The sequence below is a fragment of the Salminus brasiliensis genome, chromosome 13 (genome assembly GCF_030463535.1).
Source record: "Salminus brasiliensis chromosome 13, fSalBra1.hap2, whole genome shotgun sequence".
Lineage (NCBI taxonomy): Eukaryota > Metazoa > Chordata > Actinopteri > Characiformes > Bryconidae > Salminus > Salminus brasiliensis.
The window spans coordinates 26,035,240-26,047,445 of NC_132890.1; the positions used below are offsets into that span (position 1 = coordinate 26,035,240).

General features: G+C 38.9%; 2 protein-coding genes across 4 annotated transcripts in view; one reads left to right on the forward strand and one right to left on the reverse strand.

The window, feature by feature from the left end:
* Positions 1-2,525, forward strand: part of mob2b (MOB kinase activator 2b) — a 55,389-nt gene extending 52,864 nt beyond the window's left edge. For all 3 annotated transcript variants that reach the window (XM_072695614.1, XM_072695612.1, XM_072695611.1), the window contains exon 5: positions 557-2,525. In XM_072695614.1, the coding sequence (XP_072551715.1) occupies positions 557-828 (272 nt within the window). In that variant the 3' untranslated portion in view covers positions 829-2,525. The remainder of the gene's footprint in view (positions 1-556) is intronic.
* A 1,102-nt stretch (positions 2,526-3,627) lies between these two features.
* abcc8b (ATP-binding cassette, sub-family C (CFTR/MRP), member 8b) overlaps positions 3,628-12,206 on the reverse strand; it is a 38,343-nt gene continuing 29,764 nt past the window's right edge. Inside the window, exons 28-41 of the mRNA XM_072694632.1 lie at positions 11,739-11,905; positions 11,195-11,264; positions 10,072-10,229; positions 9,825-9,917; positions 9,608-9,710; positions 8,741-8,854; positions 8,469-8,589; positions 7,566-7,696; positions 7,392-7,470; positions 7,188-7,296; positions 6,700-6,803; positions 5,363-5,496; positions 5,187-5,249; positions 3,628-3,765 (exon numbers count right to left, since the gene is read on the reverse strand). Coding sequence (XP_072550733.1) covers positions 3,628-3,765; positions 5,187-5,249; positions 5,363-5,496; positions 6,700-6,803; positions 7,188-7,296; positions 7,392-7,470; positions 7,566-7,696; positions 8,469-8,589; positions 8,741-8,854; positions 9,608-9,710; positions 9,825-9,917; positions 10,072-10,229; positions 11,195-11,264; positions 11,739-11,905 — 1,584 coding nt within the window. The remainder of the gene's footprint in view (positions 3,766-5,186; positions 5,250-5,362; positions 5,497-6,699; positions 6,804-7,187; positions 7,297-7,391; positions 7,471-7,565; positions 7,697-8,468; positions 8,590-8,740; positions 8,855-9,607; positions 9,711-9,824; positions 9,918-10,071; positions 10,230-11,194; positions 11,265-11,738; positions 11,906-12,206) is intronic.

A 12,206-nucleotide genomic window follows, 5' to 3' on the forward strand; every position in this document is an offset into this window, starting at 1 on the left:
AGATAAACATGAGCCTGTTGTTTTGTATAAGCCTGTAGGCGTAGACTGTAGGGTTTTAAAGCCCCCCACAGCGTTGAGTTGTAAAGCAGCAGAACTGTGTTCTCTGGAATGGTAGATGGTGCTCCATCCGATACTTTTGGGATGAGCTGGGGAATTAGGGATGAGATGGAGTGTTGATCATCCAACATACTGACCTCACTAATGCTCTTGTCGCAGAAAGCAATCAGATCCTCACAGCAGTGTTCAAGAAACTAGTAGAAAGCCTTTCTTGAACAGTACAACAAAAGCAGGATGAGCAAAAAGCCCAATGAATGACCAGGTGTCCCAATACTTTTGCCCATTTAGTGTGTCAATATACTTGCACATCTTGTTTTTCTCTTTATATATATATATATATATATATATATATATATATATATATATATATATATAATATACAAAACCAGCCTGTTTAAATCAGAAGAATAAATACAAATTTAAAAAGCTTTTAAAATGTGTATATCATCTGAGCTTGTCGACAACAACTTTCTTCATATCCCACTCTCTCCCCCTGCAGGGAAAGAGTTCCCCAATGCCTTCGATTCACTGGTGAAGAAGATCTGCAGATACCTATTCCACGTGCTGGCCCACATCTACTGGTCTCACTACAAGGAGACGGTGGCGATGGACCTGCACGGACACTTAAACACCCTCTACACACATTTCATCGTTTTTATAAGGGAATTCAATCTGATGGACCCCAAGGAGACTTCCATAATGGATGACCTGACGGAAGCTCTGTGCACCCCCCTGCCCCCAACTCCACAGAACCACGTCACAGAGAGATGAGGCACACACCCCTCTCTGGTCCTGCCTAGCTGGGGTCCCACGCCCTCCTCAACCCCAGGGAGGAGAAAAGGACTACAGCAGCCCCCGCCCCCCCCTGCTGGCGCTGGAACTCGCAGGCCCTTCCACCTCCTGCTTTCTCTGTTTTTGGTTTTTGTTTTGTTTTGTTTTTTAGGACCCAGTCAGTCAGGAGTGGTCAGCCAGGCCTGCAGGGGGCAGCACATGCTGAAATATCCCCCTGAGGCTGTCCTGTCTGTGAGCCTAGCCTCCCTTTAACCAGGAAAAGAAAACTGTTTCTTGTTTTTTTTTTTTTTTTAAGTTTCTTTAGTTTCTTTTAGTTTGGTTTCCTCAGCCCCTGTCCCGTCCCGCCCCGCACTAATGAGTTTGGGTTCTGAGTATGGGACACTTGCTGGTTTACTTGGTCTCTCCTTTCGTCCATAGTGACATTAGCTCTTCCCCTTTTGGTGTGTTAAGATAGCAGCACTATTGTTACTTTTCTGTCGTGGTTTAATACAGGTGGACTGTAGGGCCAAGTCGTCGACCCAGTGTCTCTTTTAGTCTCCTTAATACGGGGGGGTCTTTTTTGTTTAGTTTGCTTTTTTTTTTTTGTTTTGTTTTTGGTCGTCGTCCCCATTTGTACACCCCTCACCCTGACCCCTCTCCACCAACTGCTCTCATATCCAGAATCTCTGTATCTGACAAAATTACCATAACCCCCCCCCCCCTTTAAGCGCAACCATATTAGGTAATCTAGAAATCCGGAGAGACTTTACCGCTCTTCAGTGGTCATATGGTCAGATTTGACCCCATCCTGCACTGGAGCCTCCCGAAGGCACTCATGTTGGATCTGTCTAGGGAACCATGTTGGGAAAAAAAACGAAAGGCCGCACTTCATGGCGTGTTTCCTTTCACACGCAGCACGACGACAAAGACAACACTTATTTTGTCTGCTTTACGTTTGAATGCTGTTCTTTTGGGCAGGAAAAGAATAAGCCCAGGCTACTAGAATAAGCCCCTTTTTTTTTTTTTTTTGTATAGTATAGGTCCAGTCAAGGTACATCCCAGGTTTAGTGGGAATAAACAAAAATAAATGAATAAAATAAATAAATAAATAAATAAAAGAAGGCTAAGGGAATAATGATAATAATAATAATCGGTCTGGGATCAGAGGCACAGACATGCAATCATGTCCAAATCGATGTGTCGTCTTGGCTCGCTTCGCAAGGACACTTTCTAAATTTGAGCAGTGGAAAAGAATGTAAATCTAGTCTTTATGTATTTAACTGTTTAAGGCTATTATCCAGAGCGAGTGAGTGTGAGAGAGAAAGCGAGAAAAAAAAGAGAGAGAGCGCGACAGAGACAGACAGAGAGAGAGAGAGAGAGAGCGCGAGAGAGGAAAAAAGTGTAAGTAAGCATGAAAGAGAAAGAAAGATATATTTTAAAGTCCTCCCTTCATCACTGTTCAGAGAGTTCTCTTCGGCTAAGGGTTCTCTCGTTAGAGGGTTGGATGTTTTTTCATTTTAATTTATTTATCTTTTTGTTCCATTTGGTTTAGTTTTGGCATATTTTGTTTGGGTTTTTTTTTTCAGGGCTCCTCAGTTCTGGCTTTCATTTTATGTATTTTAATAATACTTAAGTTAAAAGCGATTTAATATTTTAAGCTCTGCAAATTATAACCTAATAAAATATTTTAAATGTCACTGAGTCCTGGGCTTTTTGCATTATTGGATATTTATATAGAGTAACTTGCCGTTGAGAGAGTCGCTGTGGGTTTAATCACTGGCTTTATTACAAGAAGCTGCTGGAAGCTGGATTGTAGTTTGTGGAGTAACTGTTCTGGCACTGACATGGAACTCCAGTTTACCCAGATCCTCCTTTCAGTTCTTTTTAACCCCCTATTATAAACTTCTATTACCACAGAATAGCTCCACCAGTTTGTACAGAAGTCCCTGTAGTTACTGGGTAATACACCTAATAAGCGTTAAGGGGCTTAATCTCTGTTTTAGAGAAGGCCTGAAAGAATTAAAGTTCAAGTAAGCAATAAATATTTGTGTTTTTATATTATTTTATCTAAAAAAAAAAAAAAAAAAAATATATATATATATTTATAAGGTAGGACAACTCGACAGGACACTGGCAAAACACCGGTCAACTGCATCTAGACCTTTATCAGTTTTGTACATGGTGTTATTTATTTATGTGTATTTTGTTGCCATTGTTTGTGTGTGTGTGTGTGTGTGTGTGTGTGTGTGTGTGTGTTCAGGTGTTATTTTAATTTTCTTAGCAACATTAGCCAGTCCTGCTAGCTGACTAGGCAAGTTTGCAACAGGAAACATTAAAGAAAGGCACAGGAGACTTCCTGAGGAAGGGAAACTAACCCAACAGCAGTTTGGCTGAGTGTTGTTCCACACCCCTTTGCTCATCATCAGCCAAGTTCTTCACCATGATGCTGAGCTCAGAGCAAAGTGGACAATTAATGTTTGCAGGGAGAAATTCACCATCACTGAGCGCTGCGATGTGTGTAGCAGACCTTTCTCTCCGGAACTCATCATAAAACACCAAGCAGACGACGTCTAAGATTGTAATTGGTTCATCTCTAATTAACAACCACCCGATAATAATCCACTCATACTAAATCCAAAAAGTACAAGAACTGATTAACTCAAAGCTTAGTTTACAATTTATTAATGGTTCTAAATCTTCTCTGTTGTGGTTTATTATAATATTAAGTATAAACAGTTTCTTTACAAGCAATTTACAGACCATAGAAAACCCTGCCCCTCCCCCTTCTTCACATCCTGCTCACTTGTCTGCTCGGACAAACGAGGAGAAGACACTGTCCTTCTGCTCCAGCAGGACGTCCGGCCCAGCATACTCCAGAATGGCTCCGTGTTTCATCACGATGACCACGTCCGAGGCTAGGATTGTATGAACACGGTGCTGGAAGAGAAGTCAGAGTTCAGTCAGTGAGGGATCTCCAGAAAGCATTATTATGGCCTTTTTTTTTAAGTCCTAATGAAGCTCTAATTACAAGCTCACTACATATCTTGCAGTGAAGTACTTAGAGTGGACCCTCAGGATTTCAGGTTTCGGGTTAAATAATGTTAAATGAAATTCATGGCCCAGTATCATGAACCATGTATCCTGCAGATGAGCACAACGGGTCATGCATAAAGGGGCCAAGTAAGTCATGGAAACATCACATTAAATGCCACCTAAAATGTACTTTGCTCTTTGAAAGTTTACAATTACTGACCATAGCTGCAGTTTTTCAGCCCCATCCATGAACAGAACTTCCTTTGACCAGATATTGAATTCATGTCTTGAATGAATGATCATTAGGTTAAAGAAAACAAAAACATAATCTTATTAATTTGTACTTTTAAATAATAGTAATCTTTGACTTTCTTTAAATAATAATGATTCTTTTCTTAATGAGTTACAGGCAACAAGTAAACAATTAATTTTAACATTTGGACTTTGGACACTTTGTACCTTTTAAATGATTATTTTCTCAAAATCATTATTTACTGATTGGAACAGTTTTTTTTGTTTGTTTGTGGTTTTTTTTTTTTTTTTTTTTTTTACATATGACCTTTTAAATAATGTATTTTTTATATTGACATTACATTCAGTTTTTCTAGAACTTACACTTTTTAATTTTACCTTTGAAAACAGTTGTTTCCTTAACATTCTGTCTTGGTAATTTTTTAAATAATGATTACTTTCTCAGAGACTTTGCACCTATAAAATAACCTATAAATAATTAAATGTATTATAAATTATAATAAATAAATAAATAAATGTACAAAAAAATTCTACCACTGATCTGGTAACTTTAAAGTTTATTTTCTCCAGAAACTTTTACAAGTATTTTAATTATTAAAAAAATAATTTAAAAATGTATCAAAATATTACAAACCTAAAACGCAAACAAAAAATGCCAGAAACTCTGTAAACACTGTAAAGAAAAGCTGATACAATGTTTTTGCGTGATTATATGAAATACATTTGTTAGTTCACTTTTGCTGGTGTACAGTTCAAGACTGTATCTCTTGCTATTGGTGGATAAATGTAATGTAATGGATAGGGAAAGGGGCACTGAAAACAGATGGGCTACAGTCAGTAACTGTAAACCGAATAGAAATGGCCACTGTATAAGCTCAAAAGTCCTCACTACTGAGGAACACAATGTGCCATGAGCCTCAGACAAGCCGAGAGGCCGTAAACACATTAATGCTCTCATCCTCTGACATCACTATAACGGTTCAAGAGGGCGCATAAGGGCACGGCAGCCTCAATCATGCCTTCTCTTCATACTGCTACATCACATTAAGGGCAGGGATTTGGCAGGTACTTACAGCTATATTCACCACCGTCCGATCCGCAAAAGCAGTCATAACCACTTTCTGTAGAATGCTCTCCTGTTCAGATGAAGACAGATAGAAAGAGTTGGGACCTGTAAACGTACCCCCTCTGTATTTTATCTGCACCCAAGTAACATTAACCGTCCAGAATAGGGATGAAAGTCTCTCACAGTCGCCATGTCGATAGAGGCGGTGGCTTCATCCATTATGAGTATGCTGCTCTTCCTCACAAACGCTCGAGCCAGGCAGAACAGCTGCCGTTGCCCTTGGCTGAAGTTTTCTCCTCCCTCTGTCACCATGGCATCTACAGAGAAGATTTATATTAAAATAAAATCTAAGAGAATCGCCTGTTTAAAATTTGACTTGGAACATTTTAATGATTTTCTTTTTAAAAATGTACCTAAAATAATTCTGTTAGTACATTAACTTGTTATCCTTAAATTACTTTTATAAAATATCAGCATTGTATATGAAAATAATAATTATTTCCATTAAAATGTTTGGCATGGTATTTTGAATAAAGTTTATGATGTTATTATTTAACATCTTGTAGTAATTATTTAATTGCAGTTCTATTATTTTAAGCTATCAGGCCAAAGAAAATATATTAGAAAATTATAATATATTAAAATAATACAGTATTTTCTTTTCAATTTGTACTTTTAAATAATAAATATTCTATATTTATTATTTCTAAATATTCTATGATATTTGACTTAGTACCTTAACATCTAATGAATAAAATATTTTTTCCAGATTAATTACAGGCACCAAGTAAATATTTTATTTAAACATTTTGACTTGGTACCTTTTAAATATTAAATCAATAATTATTTATTGATTGCAACAGCTATTTTGTGTTTTTTACTTTCACAAAAAAAAATTCTGAAAATGCTGTACCTTTAATGCAGATTTTCTCAAAATGCTGACTTTTAGATAATGATCAGTTTCACAAACATTTTGCTTAGTATATCACAATATTAAAACATTTCATATTTTAAATAATTATTTGTCTTGAAATGTTAACTCTGTATCTTTGAGTGATTATTGTCTTGAATGGCTGCTTGGTAGTGTTTAGTAATGATTGTCACAGAATTCTGACTTGGTAGCTTTAGTTTCTTACCTATTTTGACTTAATATCTCAAATATTCAGCAAAACTTATATTTACTAGATAAAAATACTATAAGTGGTAATTCTGGGAAAATAATTAATATTTGGAAATACCCAAAGGTACCTCAAAAATATCTCTAAAATATTGTAATAATTATCATAATGGTACATGGTGCCTAATGTGCCTAACATTCGAACAGATGGCTTGTATTCATAAAATAAATGTATTCTGTTTCATCATTATATATTCCCTACCATTTAATACTATTGAGATTTGCAATGCTCACATTTCCAGTAACTTTTATTAAAATACTGATTCACAAGAGACTTTTTTTTTTTTTTTTTTTTCTTTTTTTTTTCTTCCATTTCCTTTCATATTTAGAAAGTCTCTCTTACCTAGTCCTCCAGGTAAGGCTTTGACCACAGGCATTAGCTGAGCAATCTCCAGAGCTTCCCACAGCATCCTGTCTGTGGCTCTTTTCTCCGGATCCAAATTAAAGCTGAAGGAGAAAAGGAAAAAATGCCTTTAGTGATTCTATTGATTTGAGTGTTGTGATATTTTATTGTATTAGCTGATGTTGTGGAGGTCATACTGCACCAATATAACTGCCAGTCTAAAAGTAAACGTCACTTATTCATGGAAACTGCACTGCAAATGCTCTGAATTCTTTGCTCAGTCTATGTCCATTGATGTTGAACTGATTTGTGAATGAAACTGATTGGAATGCAGCCAATCAGACCATAAACAATTTACATATCCACATTTACAACAGTCATAAAAGCACAGTAACCGAAGCAGCCTGGTTAATTCTAAGGAACAGTTTGGATGGGTTGAGAAGTGGTCATATAGGAACCTTTTTGGGCCTTAAAGACAGAAATCTTACCGAATTGTCCCACGGAACAAAAAGGGGTCTTGTGGAATGATGGAAAATCTGGAACGCAGTGTCTGCAACGGTAGTCTAGCAATATCAATGCCATCAATAATAATTCGACCTAAGAGGAGAGAACAACAGAATGTGAGCTGCTGACTAAGAAACCATAAGCGTACTGTACTGAATATGCTATGATATTCAGAATCAGAAGCAGACCCTCAAATGTGTCCACCATTCGGAAAAGAGCCAAGGAGAAGGATGACTTCCCACTTCCTGTTCTTCCACATATCCCCACCTGCAGAAATACAGCACATTGCTGATGATGAGAATGCCTCTCTGTGGAAGAAAGCAAGCAATGCAGTGAATGAGGCTGTTTAGTCGCTGTGTTGCCTTTTGTCCAGGTTTAATGTGGGCGTTGACGCGCTTTAGCACGGGCTTTAGGCTGCTGCCGTAACGCACACTCAGGTTTTCAATCTGGATCTCGCCGTACTTGGGCCACAATGCTGGAACCTGGGCTGGAGCTGCAAAACAGGACCAGAAAACACAGTTGATAAAAGCTAAATACCAGGATGACCATACAGACTAATAAGCATCTTTATCTAAATGCTGTGAACATGTCACACAATGCAATATTGAGTATTTCAGGTTGTTCTTTGGTGTATGAATAGTAAGTATGCGACACATTCCCCAGATGTGGTTTTACATTATTATGTCTAAACTAATCATCATTAAACATCATTATTTTCGAGTCTCTCTGGATAGTGTTGTCCTCTCTGGGTCCTCTCAGTGCAGTTTGCAGTTAGCTAGCTGAACAAAGTGTAGCCGGTTCGCTGGGTTATCAGGCTTAAAGCTAATGTTAGGCTGACAGGAAAAAGGCCAACCAAATATTACTGCTGTTTTTGTTGGCCTAGCATTTCCTTTTAGCTTAATTAGCTTCGCTTCCATGTTCTATCCCTAAGTAGCCGTTTAGCCACGAAAAGCTGTCACTTATGTGTTGGGTATATGTAAATATGTACATTCAATGAAGTCAATTATGTTATTTAACAGTTTTAAGGTTTTAAACTATACCAAGGGAAGTAAATGTCTTTTTATATGCTCCGATCCTGAAATACTCAGACAAGTGTTTTATGGGCATATTCAGATTTGACTATTTAAAATAGTAAAAAAATAAAAGTGGTTTTCAAAAGTGGTCAAATCATTCTTTAGGCATGTTTTTAAAGGTATTTTGTCTTGCAGTGAAAATCCAAAATTCCAAGAAACCTTAATGTGTTCCATATGTTCTTAAGCACTCACTCAGTTCTCCACTGTAGCTCTCCGGCTCAGTGTGCAGCAGACTGCTGATTCTCTTCACACACCCCAGCTGCACCTCCATGTCTGCCAGGTTGCGCACCATCCAGTTCAGATAGTTGGACACCTGCACCAACACCACATGTGCGAGACATTCAACCGTAACCGCTAAATATAGAGGGATCGGGCATTTTTATAATCCGCAAGGGGAGGTTTGATGTAAATACACTGGAGCAATCTGCGTAATGTGTGTACGTAGGCCTGGCAGGAGGCCTTACCATGAGAGCATATGTGAGGCCCAGGCCCACTAATCCGGCTGAGAGCTCGCTGTATAGAGCGCTGGTGATGGAAGCCACAGCTGCTATCAGCACCACAAAAGCTCCAATATACTCCTGCAGATCAAGTGTTTAATCAGATAATACGATAGCATTAAACAAACAGAGATATTTTTGGGTTCTACTAAGAAGACAATGGTGAACTTCACATAAGAAGGTTCTAGCCACCTAGGGGACATTGAGACGCATTTCAAGATAAAAATTTGTTGAGGTCGAAAAGGTCTTTTTAGATACCTAATGTTTAGAAAGAACAAGAACTGCCTATTAAATAAATAATAATAAATATCGAGTTATCTACCACTTCCCAACATTTTTCAAATGCACTATATGGACAAAAGTATTGGGACACCTGCTCATTCATTGTTTCTTCCAAAATCAAGGGTATTAAAAAAAGGTTTATCCTGCTTTTGTTGGAGGAACTGTCTCTACTGTCCAGAGAGACAGTTTCTTTCTTTCTACTAGATTCTGGAGGAGCATTGCTGTGAGGATCTGATTGCACTGATCAGCAACAAGAATCACCACCCCCCATAATCCACAATTCCACAACTCATGCCAAAATTGCTGTAAGTCCAGAATTGGACACTTGTGTCAGCAATGGGTTGACCTTAAAGTGGCATAGCATGGCAATAGCACTAATTGGAACAGGTGTCTGGATACTTTTGTATGTTTAGGCCTGGTTTCATGGACATATTTAAGACCTAGTCTTGGACTAAATTGCATCATCAATTGTGATCTGGCAAACCAGCTAAACTTACTGTGTATCTGACATTTCGTCTAAAGTCTAAACTGTGATGTGTCGTGTTTGTTTACCATGCGAACTTCAAGCCAGCGATTGGCTGCCGTCAGAAAAAGGGAGGCGATGTTGTTAGCATCTGTGTACTCCAGAAGTTTCTTCCTGAATCTCTGTTCATACCTGTAAGCCAAATATGGACCAAGCAAGTTACTATCAACCATGGAGGAATATTGCAAATGAAATAGAAAGTACTGGTGTCTTAATTCTTCTGTTCACCCTTTAGGTCTACTGTACCTATAGGCTCTGATGGTGATGAGGCCCTCTATAGTCTGAGAGAAGTGTGACAGGAGGGGGATCTGGGTGCTGTCCTCTAACTGTTGCAGATCCCTATACACACATACACGTATAGCATTACCACCAATGAATATTAATACATAAACATAGAAAATATGTGATTAAATATGAATATGCCATTTCATGGGTCAGTGGTATTTAAAGTTGCACTGATGAAAGTTTGCCAGGATTTCATCCCTGGACCCACCTAGATGCCACACGGAAGTATTTCTGAATGAAGTAGTAAGCCACGGCCAAAGGAAGCAGAGCAATGAGGAAGACCGGTGTGACGAAGGAAATGACCCCTACCGCAGACACACACAGCAGAGTGGAGCGGCTCAAACACTCCATGGTCACTGGGATGTGCTATGAATACAAGGGTACATTTTAATTAACTACACTAATAACATACAAACAGCTGTCTAAATGTCTTTTATCAAGCTCATTAAGTAAACATACACAGTGCAGATTAGAAAAAGTAAGTGAACCCTTGAATTCTATAATCTGTTGATTTCCCTTTAACAGCACCACCTCCGCCATGCTTCCTGAAGCTATAAATACTGTAAGATCTGCATACCGTTGAGAAGGAATTTTGGATAATACCTCCCTTCAAGTGTGTTTCAGTTCATCAGTAGTTCTGAGATGCCTTTCGTGCACAGCCCTCTACAGTTCATGCCACAGCATTTCGATAGGGTTAAGGTCAGGACCCTGACTTGGCCATTCCAAAACACCACTCTTGTTCTGCAACCATTCTTTAATTGATTTGCTTGTATGTTCGGGTCATTGCCCAAGATCTCGTCAGCTTGAGGTCAAGGACTAATACATTGATCCCTCAAAGGTTACAAGGTGTCCAGGCCCTTTGGCAGCAAAGGAGCCCCAAACCATGATACTCCCTCCACCATGCTTCACAGTTGGGATGAGGTTTTTCTTTTCCCTCCAAATTGTTCATTTGTGCCAAAAAAACTACCATTAGAGCGTTTAGAGCCTTTTTTTTAGAAGCAATTTGTGGAGTGCTGTTACCTTTGGGTTCTTTCTTTGGGTTGTGCACTTGAAGTGATCTAATCAGGGTACAACAGCACATGTTTATTAAATGTAACTGAATTTTAACCTTGACCTAAAACTTTAACATAATGCGAACACTGCTGAAAATCAGCTGATGAGTTTGTAAATATAAGCTTGTTGATAATCTATAGGGGACTCAATGTTGACTTTGGTGGTAAGATATGCTTTTAGCATATAGCAAGCAGCAGTTTGTCGTCTGGTAGCAGGTGTATGAAAACATAAAATTCCGGTTCTACACCACAACGGTTGATGATTCAGAATATAATTACCTGATCAATAGTGTTTGTGTCACCAGAGAACCGGTTGAGAATATTCCCGAGAGGAGTCGTCTCAAACAACCTGTAAAATTACACAAACGTTTGTCAGTTATATATTGGCATATAATAGCATGTTATTATCAGTCTTTTAATGGTCGGCAGACATGCTGTGGTCCTAATCCATCCATTCATCCATCCTTCCATCTTTCTTCCTGGTCAGGTTGCAGTGGGTCCAGAGATTAGACCTTACCTGCAGTCATTGGGCGCAAGGCAGGGTACCCTATCGCAGGGTACCACACACACAACCATTCACACAGCTATGGTCAATTTAGCGTGGCCAATTCACATACCATGTGTGTTTTTTAGGAGGTGGGAGGAAACCGGGGTACCACACAGATAGCAACTGGAGCAAGGATCTAAATACTGCACCTGTGCAACATACGCAGTACCTGCAGAGCCACAGTGCCACCCCATGGTCATAATTCATTAATAATTCATTTATTTATTTATTTAGTTAGTTAGTTATTTTCCTTGGTCAACTGTCTTAAGCACTCACCTCATAGGAGCGAGAACGATGATGCGGAGGAGATTGCAGTGAAGCTCCCTAGCCACTCGTAGACCTGTCCACTCTACTGCCAGGGAGGTGACCAGACACAGTACTATACCCAAACAACACAGCACACAGAACACCTTCAGGTACGGAGCATGACTGAACACACAGTCCTGAGAGAGGGAGAGACAAAGAGAGAGAGAGAGAGAGAGAGAGAGAGAGAGAGAGAGAGAGAGAGAGAGAGAGAGAGAGAGAGAGAGAGAGAGAGAGAGAGAGAGAGAGAGAGAGAGAGAGAGAGAGAGAGAGAGAGATGGAGGGGAGGTTAAAATACCATCTCACAGACACAATGCAAAGTTTGTTTATAAGTCAAATTTACAAAATTAGCATCTTCTATACTACAAACTCCAAGCCCACATCATCACACATGTGCCATGATGAGTTGTTAAAGGACATTCTGGCCTAAAACTAGCTTAT